At 44.3% G+C, this 15634-nt stretch overlaps 1 protein-coding gene across 2 annotated transcripts in view; it reads right to left on the bottom strand.

The window, feature by feature from the left end:
- Nucleotides 1–6661, bottom strand: part of LOC115796792 (phosphatidylinositol-binding clathrin assembly protein) — a 108290-nt gene extending 101629 nt beyond the window's left edge. Inside the window, exon 1 of one of the 2 annotated variants that reach the window (XM_030753225.1) lies at nt 6397–6661. In XM_030753225.1, the coding sequence (XP_030609085.1) occupies nt 6397–6526 (130 nt within the window). In that variant the 5' untranslated portion in view covers nt 6527–6661. The remainder of the gene's footprint in view (nt 1–6396) is intronic. The other variant, XM_030753226.1, reaches the window with a different exon arrangement.
- Between the last annotated feature and the right edge of the window lie 8973 nt (nt 6662–15634).

Raw genomic sequence — 15634 nt, forward strand, 5'->3', positions numbered from 1 at the left:
GAGAGTGGTAGAAAATGATGGCGGTGTGTTTATATGCATGCAGAAATAAGGGGCTCTGACTGTGAGAAATAAAGATGTTGAAAGAAAAACAAACGCAGCAGCAGCACAGCCTAACATAGGATATCGTGTCCATGTTTTCCTCTGACCACTGATAAGCGGCTCTGTAGGCAAACAATTTGATAATTTATGGAAATGTTAGCCACCAGCCCAGTTCAGACCGGCAGCACCTGTTTCTCAATTGTGACATACCTCTGGCTCCTGAATGTATCATTAATGTGACAGCTTAAGTGACAACTTGCCATTAGATTAGTATACTGCTGCAGAAAATTGCATTTATTTAACAACTCTCCAAGGGTCACAATTTCCAGAGTCGGTAAACATAGCAGGGTCATTTCAAATTAAAAAACAGTCAAATCTGAAAAGTTTACACCTGTTTTTTTTAGTGTGTGTGTATGTGTTACTTCTGATTCAAGATCTAACAAATATCTAACAAATCCAGGCAAGATTATTTTCATACGAGTTAGAGACCCTCAAATTACATGCGGCTAATTTGAAATTTGGTACAGGTGATAACCACATGAACTCTTCAAGGTGGAAAACACATTTGAGTTCTGCAACAAAAAAATCAATTTTACACCCACTTCAAGTGTTGCAATCTGCAGTGAATACTAATTTCATAGTTAGAAACAAGCATCGGTCCTCTGGATGTTTTATCGGTTTACTTTTAATTCAACAGAAAATCTTAGAAGGTGCTTTTTTGGGGGTAAACCTTCAAGGGTCATATCACCATGTAGGATAGGTGGCTGGTCAAAACAAGTTAGTATTTGAAAGGTGTCCCTTTTACCTACATTTTGATACAAGGCCCATCAATAAGCTGTGGCGGCAGTTATTAAACAGAGCTTTAACATATCTTTCATCACTGAAAATGTCATGCAGCTACCTCGCGCATTAAAGTAGATACAAGAAGCTGAGGGGTTCAGGTGAGAGGCGCCTGCTGATTTTCCACAGAATGACCCCGCAGTATTTGGATAGACACAAGTAAACTTTACTACAGATTTTCATTAACTATAAGGCCTGAATGAAGCTTCAGTACCCAAACAACACTGGTGCGTGGCTGTAAACTAATACCCCATTAATTAACAAAGACAGCGTCGGTGAGGCGTTGCTAAACATCACGGAGCCTGGGTTATCTGTGTAACCACCACAGACAACAAAAGCAGATTAAAACTTCAGGTTGAGAAGATGACACAAATTTCATTTCAAGCTTGTTTGATCTCAGCGTGAATCCAGAATCACACTTCTAAGCCCCAACATAATCGTGAAATGTACGACTTGTCAGGTATTATCCCTCACAAATCAGGCTGTTTAGGAGGTTTGTTTGGAGATATTTCAAGGCGGGGTACCCAGGAGTCCCATTACCGACGCGTTCGTTGGCCGGGAAAATCTGTACAGAAAATAAACGCAAACAGAAAAATAAATGTAACGTTTCTAACAGCGTTCCTGTTTTAGATGTGTTACTTCAGAGACCCGCCAGCAGACCTTCAGCTGACAGTGAAGTGCAGCACAACACTGCCGACATATTATCTACTGCTGCTGCTGGCATTTCCCCAGCAAAGCAGGAACCAAAAAATAGTGTGTTTACATTATTGTACTATAAAGACTTAGTAGGTCAGATAAATGGCCATCAATCCATCCATCTTGTTAACCACTTATCCACTTCAGGGTAGCGGCAGGGCTTGAGCCTTTCCCTGAAAAGAAAACAAGGCAAATTGGCATGTTCTCCCACAGTCCAAAGACATGAATGTCAGATGAACTGGTGATTCTAAACTGGCTGTAGCATGACTGGATGCCCTCCAACAGACTGTCCAGAGTATACCCCTGCTTCCGGCCCCATGACAACTGAGAGAAGCTCTGGCCACTCCAGCCCACTTCCTGGACTCTACTAGAGTGGCTTTGCATGACTGAGAGTTCAAAAAAATCATCCTTATTTGTGTTATACCAAGGCTGTTTTAGCTCCTCTCCTTTTAAACCGCCACCCAACCCTAAGCCAACTTTCTTCTAATTGGCTGCTCCTCCAAAGCATGTGGGTGCTTTCTCTGCTTTCTTGGTCATCATACAGAGCCAAGAGCCAGAAAAAAAGAAAATGTCTGAAACTGAGCATTTATAGCAGGCTTTTGGCTCACATTGATTACCTAAACTCTTTATTTTAAGCTTTGGATGTGTTTAATATGAGCCTCTCCTGTTGTAACAGTATAACAAAGAAAAGCATAATAGCTTCTCGTTAAAGTATGAATAGGGCTCACCTACAGGCATACTATCCTGTATTTACTGCTTTTCTGGATAGTTGAATCAGTTGGCCAACTAGTTGACTGAGTAGTGATCGAATACACTCCCTGCCAGCCTAACATTCTTGCTAACCGACTCACAAATTGACTACCTGCCAGACTGAATGACAAACAGATAGCCTGCCTTTTTTTTTTTTTTCCCCTGCCTGCTGGCTGCCCTTCCTTCATACCAGCAACACAATGAAGTTAGCAGCCTGACAACACTGCATGTTACCTTCGTGGTAAAATCATCAAGAGGACAAATACCATGCAATGCACTGTTCCTTGACCGTTTTCTCCCCCCCGCCACATCCTCAACGGCACTGAGGTTGTTGCTCTCACAAAGAAATCAATATCTACAATGATTAAGCTTGACGTGGCGTATTGGCTACAAAGTTCTGGCCAGGTTCACAAAGGAGTGGAGACAATGCACGGCTTTTTCCTCAAACGTCAGCAGCTGAGTCTTGTGAGTGAGCGAGGAGGAGGAGTTGACGGATGTGAGGCAGCTGAGCTGAAACATCAATCAAACATGTGCATCCCATGCCGACAAAGGCAGTTCCCAGAAACAGATCTTCAGCACATTTAGTCTCAGTAACATCTAACACAAACGCTGCGCATATGCCCGCGTGTGACTCAGTCTTATTTTTGCTCCATCTATTAATTCTTTTGCTCTTTTATGCTGGCACATTTGCATCACAGCCACCTTCAACATGACTCAGGTTTAATTTGAGGGGTTGCCACTGGCAATCGAACATAATCATTCACTCTTTAATACCAAGTTAGGATATAAAGAGACAATCGGGAATCATTTACCTAAACAACAACACAGTAATAAAAAAAAAATTAAAAAATTTAAAATTTATTTTAACAAAATAGGAGGCGAGAGTACATTCTGCTCTGCGCTGGTAAACCTGGAAGTGTTTGAGAGGGGATTTCCCAACAAATAAAGGCCACCAAAGCTGCCATATGAGGAAATGTCATGTTTTTCCTCATGATCTGTGAGACATTTGAGTGACTTATGTGTCTCCTCAAAAACAAGATAACCACAATTCATCCTTCCTGGACTGCAGGTCTTCTGTCGCTTGCTCTGTTATCTCTGTCTGCAACTTGCCTTGAAGTGTATACAAAAGGAACCTGCTACAAGAGCTCTGTATCCATGCCAGACCCAAAACACCAGACGCCTCTGATGGAAGTAATGTATTGGCTGATTAGAGCTTCACAGATAAGAACAGGTGCTGGCATGATTAGTGCGCTGACAAAAATGTTAATACTAACCAATGCTGTTTAACTTCTGACCAACAGAAAAGGCAAACTGCATCGCATTTTAACTCTATGATGTCTAAGTGGTTAATGACAACAATTACCCTAATCTTTAATCCCCTAAACACCTAGAAACTGCTAATACCTGCTTCAAATGGCTCTTCTGCTTTACCTTTAAAAAAATCCTCATGGTTACGCCTAACCCAATGGCTGGTCCTAATCCTGATCTCTTCTGCTGTATATACTACCTTCTGCATTAATGTCAAACCCTAGCCACCAGAGTTTGGTGCCTAACCCTAACCAGCAATCTCATTTAAAACTGACTGTTTAACCTAACCTTAAACACCTTGGGTTTTGTACTGAAACCTAGCTTACAAAACTTATTCACAAGTGGCCCAACAGTTTGAACTGACCTTCAGCATCTTGGGTGTGGTGCCTAACCCTAACTGACAACCTAATTTAAAGTCAACCCAACAGTTTGACCGAACTCTAACCACCTTTGGGTGTGGTGCGTAACCCTAACCGCACTCTCATTTAAAGCTGACCTAACCCCTGACTCCCTACAGTTTGAAGCCATGCAGCGCCGTCTTGGGATTTAACCCAAGGAGCCTAAAGGGGGTGTTCTCGTCTGCTTAATCTAGATCTTCAATCAAGGGTTCTTGTTAAAATTTGGGGTGGGGGAGGCATGTGCTCCACTGAGTGCCCTTCTAGTTTTTTAATGTTGTCATGAGAAAACAATTCGCTTTTTCAATTCCCAATTGATAATTTCCCATTTTCAAGCAACAGAACTCAAGCATCCGGGTCCCAGGCCCTGAAATGTGACAATTTTATGGTTTCATTCACCACTATAGATTCAGGAGGCACCAACTCTGAAATTCTTGGCCGACACCAATGCATAAAAAAATATTTTCCCAATAACTGATGCCCAAGGAAACAAACTTTTCTTCATGATTGAAACCCTTTCAACTCTTTTCCATGCAGTTTTTGAACATTTACCTAACCCAGAATTCATGTGACACAACAGACAAATATCAACTGCTGACATCAGTAAATCATACTTGCTGATGAGCTGATATCATTCATCACTCATCGGATGTATCAGTGCATCCCTATTTTTCACAACAAATTTAGTATCTGAGTTTTAAAACTCATATTTTAAACAGGGATGTAGTCCAGTCTACTCGTCCAACCTTTGAGGACTGATCTATTATTTTTGGTGACAGGAAAAAAAGAGACAAGCTGTGAAATATTTTTTCACAGCTTTGTATTCGCCTAACCTAACAGAGACTGCCAGGTCTAATCTATTTAAGGTTTAGTCAGAGTCGGTTCCAAACTAAGCAGCACCGTGTCTCAGAAGTCGCCAGTGTGGGTGGATTTTATTAAAAAGGATGGCCAAAAAGTCAGGAGTAAACTTTGCAACACCTTCCAGCGTGATATCTCACCTAAAACAGTGAGCTGACTTGATGTTCAGATGTTCTCCCAACTTTAGTTTGAATGTCCCTGAGAGACTGACTGAACAAATCAGAAATGACATTTCAAAAACAGCAGGTACATCAAGCGACAGTTTCGTCTGCTGGCTGTGACGCCTCCTCTCTATTCCTGAGGACATGAACCCAATTAAAGTTATACCTCAGTAGCTCTTTTGCTGCAATCACTGGGTAAGATATAGTTCTGTGCTTTGGAAGTCATATGAATATGGGCAAAGCCTGGTGTTCCCAATGCAATATAAAATAAGGTAAAAATTATTTAATATGCTTCACTTTCTTTGAATCCCCAGTGACCAATCAAACGGCAGACGAGGGGCTAGAATTTCAGTTTAGAATTAGACTAGAGGCCAGGTTTCCTTTGTTTCATCGAGTTAGAGACATCAATCAAATGTAAGGGCTTATTTTATACTTCTGTACACCACAGCTTAAACATACAAACACTCAATACAACAGAGCCATATAAAATAGTGAGAACAAACATCTGAGATACCTAGCCCAGCAAGGTTTCTGGAAATGCTTTTTTTGCAAGAAACATCCCAAAAAACGTGTTAATTTTCTTAAAGCCTATGCTGTGGAAACAACATATATGATGGTCTAGCTAACATAACCCTTTCGATTACAGCCACATTACTTGTGAGGACTTGCCCTTCATCTCTAGGCATACTTTTTAACATTTAAAACTAAACAATTATCAGATTAAACAAATGGTCAGATCAATAAAGAGTGAAAATCATTATTACCACCTTTAACAGAATACTCGAAAAAGGACCTATTGTGCTCAATTCCAGCTCCATATTTTTGCTCTGCTAGAGCAAAAATGCTGGACGCTGTTCTTGATGCAACCCCAAAAGGATTTCCGTCTCTCCCCAGGAAATGTGTAAACCACTACACTGAGTTTATTTCTGCTTAAAAGTCAAACATTTTAACATGGGGGTCAAAGCACTTCTGCACTGGCTTCATGTGTCATTGCAGGAGGCTGGGGCAGGAGGTGTGTGACAGAGATGGCCATATTAGGGATGTCTGCTCTAGTTGACGTCATACAGAGCAAAGAGCAGAAAAAAAATTGTTTGGAGCAGTGTGAAGCCTGGGATTTTGACTTGTAACTTTCTGCATCTTATATATATATATATATATATATATATATATATATATATATATATATATATATATATATATATATATATATATATATATATCAAAAATAACGTACTGTCTAATGAGCAGCTGATTGGCTAGAAGGACCAGGTACACCCAGGCACAGTGAAGAAGACCAGAAGAAGGTACCTTAGATACAATGGGAGAGGAGGGAGGGGACATATACTCACAGTCCAGGTGTTTCTTCTTGGGTCCGCTCACTTCATGCGTGGTCGCTTTGCACACAGCCTTGCTGATAGCCGACCCGGTCATGCTGTGCTGCGCTGCTGTGATCCGATCCGTGATAGATTGGCCCGACATCGTTCCGACTTTTTTTTTTTTTTTTAACCTCCTCAATCAGCTAAAACAGCACAATAACGATCCGATCAATGGATCAACTCAACGTGACTTCACTGTCAAGTGGAGGTAAAGGGTAGGAATCACGTACACACTCTTCCACGCAACCTGTGCAGCAATGTCAGCTCACTGCAGGCACGAGAACAATCCGATTAAGTACAATCAGCCTTTTTTTTTTTTTTAATTGTTCTGAAACTGTGTATTCCGTCTATCTATCTATGCAGTAAACACACCACGAGCCAGTGTGTGTTAGCTAATGTTTCCGTTGCAGTACTCGAACAGAGAGAGAGTCCCACTGTGGAATCTGTAAACACTTGAAATTACTTTCTGGCCACAAATAAACATAGCTAACTGGCTGGTTTGTAACCCGGAGTCACCAAAAAAGTCAAGTCCAACTCGGGGAGGGCGGAGAGAAAATAGTAATCCTTATGAAAATCACAACTTGGAAAGCTATAAAAAAAAAATAGATTGAGTTCCTCTTCCACGTCAACTTGTTAGCCTGGACTGCTCAGCTATATCATTGGTCGCTCGGCAAAGTGTGCGTTAAATCGTCCCACGGGCCTAAAAAGTCACTCAGACAGGAGCAGCGCATTGTTTGAAGTTCACGAGAGGACGGTGTGCCGCTGACAGCCGGGACAGGTGCAGTTTCCCCCGGCGAGAGGGGACGCAAGGGCGGCGGGTAGTGTTAGCCGAGCAGCTAGCGGAGTTAGCTAAAGCCAGCCAGGCAGCCAACCGGGCGGGCAGGCAGAGAGAGAGCGAGGGGGTTCCTGTGGTCTGTGACCGGGGGAGCCGAGCCGGCGGAGCCGCTGAGTTTTTAAAAAAAAAATGACAGCTCCCTTTGCTCGCCTGCTTCCCTTCACGGTCCTCGGGCTCTGTTGTTGCTTCCCTCCCGTCTGCCGTCACCACATTATTGGCTCCAGGTGTTCTTTTCGTAATTTTTTTTTCTTCTTACCGACAGTCCCGTCCGGTTCCGCCGCCGTGTGGAAAGTCTCGCCAGTGGTTTCTCTTTGCGCACTCACTGACTGACTGGCTGGTCGCTCCCGTGCTGGACAAAATGGCAGCGTAAAAAATCAGCTGATCTCACAACTGTGCTGCGTTCATGGCCCCCTTCGGTAGGCTCGGAATCTGCAAACTTACAATCCTGTGTCTCAAGCTCACCAAATAAACCAAGTCAATTCAATTCAAGTTTTTTTATATACCGCCAATTCACAGCAACAGTCTCCTCGTGGCGCTTTAAACTGTAAGGTAAAGACCCTACAGAAAAGCTCAGCAATCAAGTGACCCCCACCACGACCACCATCAGCAGCACCAGAAAAAAAAAATGACATGCTGCAGCAGTATATAAAACATATGGGGAGTGAAAAAAAGTGAGCGAAGTGCTCAGTGTATCACATGATGTGATGCACCACCCTTCCCAGATATGGACCAGAGCATAACTGACCTCCTGGACAGTCTGAGGCGCAACCTGTCGGCGTCGGATGGACCGAAACATAATGTCCCAGATGTGTTCTTTTGGATTTAGGTCAGGCGAGTGTGGGAGCCAGTCGGTGGTATCATTTAGATACCAAGATAAGATGGGGCCTGATTATTCAAGACCTTGTATATGAGGAAAAATATTTTAATTTTGAGGCTAGATTTAACACGGAGCCAGTGAAGAGAAGCCAATATGGGAGAAATGCCCCATCCAGAGTCAGTATTTGGTTCATACCTGTCAAGTCTCCCATTTTGGCCGGGAAACTCCCGTATTTTACCCCCCTATCGCGTCGTCCTCCCCTATTATTATTTTCCCGTAAATTTCCCGTATTTCAATATGATAATTTTTAAAAACCATTCCTGTGCCGCTCCAAACTGAATTCTGTCACTAGCCTCGCGAGAACTGCCACCTGCAGTAGCCTGGGTGGCAGTTCTCGTGAGGTTAGTGCCGACAGCCGGAATAAACCTGGAAAAACAACTGGACCGCGGTTGGGCTCAGTGTTGCCAACTTTTCAGACCCCCATAGCGATTTTTTTTTTTTTTTTCAAAAAAGCAACAGCGAAATCCTCCACTGTCGCAGTGTTTTGTGTACATAAAGCCTTCTTACTGTGTCCCTTCGTACACTTTGGCATCGCCCAGACCTCACTTCGACCCCACCCTCAAACCTAAGGACCTCACTTAAACATCTAGCCTCACTACCGGCTCCCATCCCCGGAACTCGCTTCGGGCTTTATCAACCTTTCAGACAGCCGACAGCGAGTTTTCTTACACAAGTTGGCAACAGTGGCCCAGATAAAGGAGGAGGGTTGAATGTAGTTAGCAGTCTCACCCCACAGTGTTTTCGATAAATTTGATATTCTAACATTAAACAATACAGGACAAAATTGATCTATGTGATGTGGGTCTAGGCAAAGTATTAAAGTTATTAAGTTATTTCATAAAGTTAATTTGTAGTTCTAAACATATTTGGGGTGTTTTTTCTTCACTTTTTGTCTCTTCAAAGATGTTTTCCCTCTCTACAGCCTCAATTACAATTACATGCAAATGACCATCCATCCATCCATCCATTCTCTTCCGCTTATCTGGGGCCGGGTCGCGGGGGCAGGAGCCTAAGCAGAGAAGCCCAGGCTTCCCTCTCCCCAGCCACCTCCTCCAGCTCATCCGGGGGGACTCCAGGGCGTTCCCAGGCCAGCCGAGAGATATAATCTCTCCAGCGTGTCCTGGGTCTACCACGGGGCCTCCTCCCGGTGTGACATGCCCAGAACACCTCACCCAAGAGGCGGCCAGGAGGCATCCTAATCAGATGCCCGAGCCACCTCAACTGGCTCCTTTCGATGTGGAGGAGCAGCGGCTCTACTCTGAGCCCCTCCTGGATGGCCGCACTCCTCACCTTATCTCTAAGGGAGAGGCCAGCCACCCTTCGAAGGAAACTCATTTCTGCCACTTGTATTCGTGATCTTATTCTTTCGGTCACTACCCAAAGCTCGTGACCATAGGTGAGGGTAGGAACGTAGATCGACCGGTAAATCGAGAGCTTCACTTTTACACTAAGCTCCCTCTTCACCATGACAGACCAGTGCAGTGTCCGCATCACTGCAGAAGCAGCCCCGATCCGTCTGTCGATTTCCCGCTCCCTTCTCCCATCACTCGTGAACAAGACCCTGAGATACTTGAACTCCTCCACTTGGGGCAAGAACTCGTTCCTGAGCCGGAGAGGGCACTCCACCCTTTTCCGGCTGAGGACCATGGCCTCAGACTTAGAGGTGCTGATTCTCATGCCGGCCGCTTCACACTCGGCTGCAAACATTCCACTGCGAGCTGAAGGCCACCCCCTGATGAAGCCAGCAGGACCGCATCATCTGCAAAGAGCAGAGATGAGACTCTGAGGCCACCAAGGAAGAAGCCTTCCGCCACCTGGCTATGCCTAGAAATTTTGTCCATAAAAATTATGAACAGAATCGGTGACAAAGGGCAGCCCTGACGGAGTCCAACACCCACAGGAAACGAATCCGACTTATTACCGGCTATACGGACCAAGCTCTCACTGCGGTTGTATAGAGATTGAATGGCCCGCAACAACAGGCCAGACACCCCATACTCCCGCAGGATCTCCCAAAGGATACCCCGAGGGACATGGTCGAATGCCTTCTCCAAGTCCACAAAGCACATGTAGACTGGTTGGGCAAACTCCCACGCACACTCGACTATCCTTGAGAGGATAAAGAGCTGGTCCAGCGTTCCGTGACCAGGACGAAAACCGCATTGTTCCTCCTGGATCCGAGGTTCGACTAACAGACGGACCCTCCTTTCCAGCACCCTGGCATAGACCTTACCAGGGAGGCTGAGGAGTGTGATCCCCGAAAGTTGGAGCACACCCTCTGGTCTCCCTCTGGTCTCTCCCTGGGGACCACCACCCTGGTCTGCCAATCCAATGGCACTGCCCCAGATCTCCACGCGATGTTGCAGAGGCGTGTCAACCAAGACAGCCCTACAACATCCAGAGCCTTCAGGAACTCAGGGCGAATCTCGTCCACCCCAGGGGCCCTGCCACCAAGGAGTTGTTTAACTACCTCAGTGACCTCACCCCCAGTGATGTTCAAGTCATCTCCCTCGTCCCCAGACTCTGCTTCCACTACAGAAGGCGTGTCAGTGGGATTCAGGAGGTCCTCGAAGTATTCCTTCCACCGTCCGACTATAGCCTCAGTTGAAGTCAGCAACACCCCACTTGCACTATAAACCATGTGAGTGGCGCACTGCTTTCCCCTCCTGAGTCGCCTGACGGTTTGCCAGAATCGCTTCGATGCCGTCCGAAAGTGTTTTTCCATAGCCTCACCAAACTCCTCCCACACCCGAGTTTTTGCTTCGGCCACTGCCCGAGCTGCATTCCGCTTGGCCTGTCGATACCTGTCAGCTGCCTCCGGAGTCCCACAGGCGAACCAAGCCCGATAGGAATCTTTCTTCAGCTTGATGGCTCCCTTCACCTCTGGTGACCACCATCTGGTTCGGGGGTTACCACCACGACAGGCACCAACAACCTTGCAGCCACAGCTCTGAGCAGCAGCCTCAACAATGGAGGTGCGGAACATGGTCCATTCGGACTCAATGTCCTCAGCCTCTCTCGGAATGTTGTCGAAGTTCTGCCGGAGGTGGGAGTTGAAGATCTCCCGGACTGGGGCTTCTGCCAGACGTTCCCAGCGCACCCTCACAATACGTTTAGGTGCGCCAGGTCTGTCCAGCATCTTCCCCCGCCACCTGATCCAACTCACCACCAGGTGGTGATCAGTTGACAGCTCAGCTCCTCTCTTCACCCGCGTGTCCAGAACATATGGCAGCAGATCTGATGATACGATTACAAAATCCATCATCGACCTGCGACCTAGGGTGTCCTGGTGCCATGTGCACTTATGGACATCCTTATGTTCGAACATGGTGTTCGTTATGGACAAACTGTGGTTTGCACAGAAGTCCAACAACAAAACACCATTCGGGTTCAGATTGGGCAGGCCGTTCCTCCCAATCACGCCCCTCCAGGTCTCACTGTCATGATTGTAACAGCAAGGGAACAGTTTACCCTGCCCGGGATAGGGTTACCGGGGCCCCACCCTGAAGCCAGGCCTGGGGAGGGAGCTCGAGGGAGAGCGTCTGGTGGCCGGGCATTAGCCCGTGGTGCTCGGCCGGGCGCAGCCCGAAGAGGTTACATGGGCCCACCCTCCTGTAGGCCCACCACCCGCAGGAGGCATCGCAGGGGTCGGGTGCAATGTGTGTCGGGCGGTTGCCAAGGGCGGAGGCCCTGGCGGACCAATCCCCGGCTATCGAGACTGGCTATTGGGACATGGAATGTTACCTCTCTGGTGGGGAAGGAGCCTGAGCTAGTGCATGAGGTTGAGAGATACCAGCTAGATATAGTTGGGCTCACCTCAACGCATGGCCTGGGCTCTGGAACGAGTCTCCTGGAGAAGGGCTGGACTCTGTTCCAGTCTGGAGTTGCCCTCGGTGAGAGGCGGCGAGCTGGGGTGGGTATTCTTGTATCCCCCCGGCTTGCTGCCTGTACATCGGACTTTTCACCGGTGGACGAGAGGGTTGTTTCCCTGGGCCTTCGGGCTGGGGAACAGGTCCTGACTGTTGTTTGCGCTTATGCGCCGAATGACAGTTCAGAGTACCCACCCTTTTTGGAGTCACTGGGCGGGGTGCTGGAGAGTGCCCCATCTGGTGACTCCATAGTCTTGCTGGGAGACTTCAACGCTCATGTGGGCAATGACAGTGAGACCTGCAAGTGACCAATTACGCAAAATAGGTGATAACATCATACAGCAACTTCTATTTTCAGCAGTGGAAAATTTCCTGTATTTTTAAATACAAAACTTGACAGGTATGATTTGGTTAGACCTGCCAAATTGGGTTAGAAATGCCAAGAACTGCAGTTCCTCTAGGAGCCACTTGAAGTTGGCTATAAAAGTGAGTCAGAACCCACAGATTCACATTTAAATTGTCCAAGTTTACAGGATTAAAAAAAACATGTTTACAACCTGGTACGACAAACAGCTTCAGCCTCTGTGGATACTTCCCCCCCTTTATAATAAATATACAGTGTGTGAATTTTTGTGTCCCAACATAGGCAGCTTTAGGAAATGCATACCTGCAAATACTACCCTGCAAGCACATTACATAATGCAACCATTGCATTTGGTCATAATTTGGTAAGTTTGCAACAGGGGACATTGCAACAGCATTGCTCTGTGTTCACAAACTAACCACACAAAGATTTTTTCATAAAGTGTAGTCTAGAACAAAGTAAATACAATGATTTTTAATAATTCTACAATTGCATTATATCAAATGTAAACTTTTTAGAACATAAATGTTACATACATAAATGCTGTGAAGGAGGCACAGACACTTATTTTTTTGTCATTTGAAATGTTAATAAAGGATGTTACTCCTACATTGCCCCACCCAAATTTTATTTGTAAGATTGACTTCAGCTAACTGGGGCCATTGAACTGTATCTCTCCACCATGCTTCTGCTGTTGTTGCCTTTTTTGAGCATCTAATCGAATTATCTGTCTAATATTAAGGCTCACTGTGTGGCACAGGTCATCCAAAGACATTTGTGCTTCATTTTTGAGTGAAATTCTACATCTTCCAACTGACCTTCATCAGGTCAGGTGGACATTGAACCTGTACAGTTTATAAATGTAACTTGCTAACCAGGTACCCCACCCTCTCCCCAAAACTGCTGGTTACTTCTGGCTCCAACACATAAACAAACAAACTAACTAACTAACATGGCTACTATTGATGCGTCAAAATGCAAAGTCCAGACACCAGTGATTGAAATTATAGTCAGTTCCATCTTTTATATACAGTCTGTGGCCACTCTGTATATTCACATTAAAATAAAATCAAACTAAAGCTAGAAAACATAAATCAGTATTAAGTATCTGTCAGTCTGGTCAAATTTGTCAGCACTAGGATCAGTCCTTGGTCTGAGAACAGGATGTCTACATGAATATGAGATGATCCCCTTCACAACCATATTATCAGATACTTTACATTTTCTTCATTCCATGTTTTTTCCTTTTCTCCCTGTAAGGTCCAAGAAGCCTAAACCATTGCGGCAATGATTCAAACTATACTGAAAGATAAGGACATGTAGTTGAAAAACACTACAATAAAACAAACAAAAAAGCAGTTTAAAAATGATAAACAGATTTTTGTTTTGACAAATTATAGACAAAATAAGCAACAGAATTATAACACCAACCTGACACATAGTCTTGAAATGCATCCCAAATGTTAAAGTTTAGGGTGGACATGGCTGAGGATACCCATCAGAGATCACCTCTAGTGAATAGTCAAGTGTTGGTAATGTTACTATTATTATATCACAAACACAGATTTGTGTGATCAGGTTTTGTTACAAACTCTTCTGTGCTTCAGGAATGCAGTAAGACTAAAAAAAAAAAAAAAAAAAAACTGCAACAAACACAACCTGTTTGATGTTTTTGTTTTCTTATTGTAAAAGTTAAAGCTTTAAAAGAACCAGAGTATCAAAACCTAGGTGGAGAAGAGAGTGGCATGATAGCAAAAAATTACAGTGAAATGTTTATATTTTACAGTTTCCGTCCACCATCCAAAGACATGCACTTAGTGGGGTTAGACAAACTGGTGATTCTAAATTGCCCATAGGTGTGAATGTGAGTGCGAATGAGTGTCTGTCTTTCTGTGTTAGCTCTGCGACAGGCTGATGACCTGTGCAGGGTGTATTCTGCCTCTTGCCCTATGGCAGCTGGGATAGGCTCCAATTCTGAGTTGGGTATCTCAAAATATCTCAAATTTACAAACTCAGCCATCTGAGAGAAAAACTCAAAATTGAGAAAATGGTTCAAAATTTTGAGTTATTTGGTCAAATTTAACGTGTCATTTTGAGCAACTGAGTAAAAATTTTGAGAGAATTACTTGAAATTGAGAAAATAACATGAAATTTGGAGTGATTAAGAAAAAAAACTGAGAAAATAAGTAGAAACAGAAAATATCTTAAAATTTCAAGTCATTTAGTTAGCATTTTGAGAAAATAACTCAAAATTTGAAGAACAACTTTAAATTTCAAGTTATTAAGTTGAGATTTTGAAATAATAACTCAAAATTGAGAAGATAACTTACAATTCAGAGTGATTAAATAAAAAAATTGAGAAAATGACTCAAAATTGAGAAAATAGCTTGAAATTTTGAGATACCTAACTTAAGACTTTGAGATAATGACCCTAAATTTTGACTTATGGGTGGCAGGTTTTTTTTTCTAGTGGTGAAAACACGCTTCCATTAAAAAGATGAATATTGAGAGGTTTGTGCCTTTTTTTTTTTTTTTTTTTTTTTTTTTGCTCATCAATGCAGGCTCACTGAATGGTTCATATATTTCCTACAGTTCCTGAACGCCTCTGAAACCTATTGGCCGGAAACTGAGGAGTGTGTGAAGCCTTTAAGGTGTCACGCTTTTAATTGTAGCGGAATGTGTGAGAGAAACACATCAAATGTCACATGTTTGTGCACCGTGAAGGCTTTTCTGCTGCAGCACAACAACAAACTGACCCCGCGTTTCTTTGCGAAAACCTCCTCGCGCGGCTCTAATCCAAATTTAAGGTGGTAATAAGTGTTTTCTCAGACACCGTGTCCTTGTTTGACTCCAGACTATACGGAACACGATGTACTGAAAGATCAGTGGGAACCGCTCATGCTGCACAGCGCTCAGCCCGGTGGGTATCACACCGGATCTGAGAGCTGAATAAATCAAATATCTGGCGGCAGCTGACTATATTTCACACGGAGCAGCCCGGAGGATGCAATTAGATGCAATGCTGCTGTTCCCTCTCAGCGTTAAGTGGTTCACGTTCATTACAGCTGCTTGCATGTAAGCAGCCTGTTATAATGCAATAATCCCAGGCTGAATCCAATGTGATTTTGTAAGACATGGAGAGCGCATGAGGATAGGAGACATGAGACATAGAGAGGGGCTACCATAACTCACAGATGTTCCAGAGAAAGAAAAAAAAAAAACAACCCAAAACAGTTTCTTTTGAGTTTTAAAGAACCAGTTGCAGT

Source organism: Archocentrus centrarchus, chromosome 18, assembly GCF_007364275.1.
Source record: "Archocentrus centrarchus isolate MPI-CPG fArcCen1 chromosome 18, fArcCen1, whole genome shotgun sequence".
In the NCBI taxonomy this organism is placed as follows: domain Eukaryota; kingdom Metazoa; phylum Chordata; class Actinopteri; order Cichliformes; family Cichlidae; genus Archocentrus; species Archocentrus centrarchus.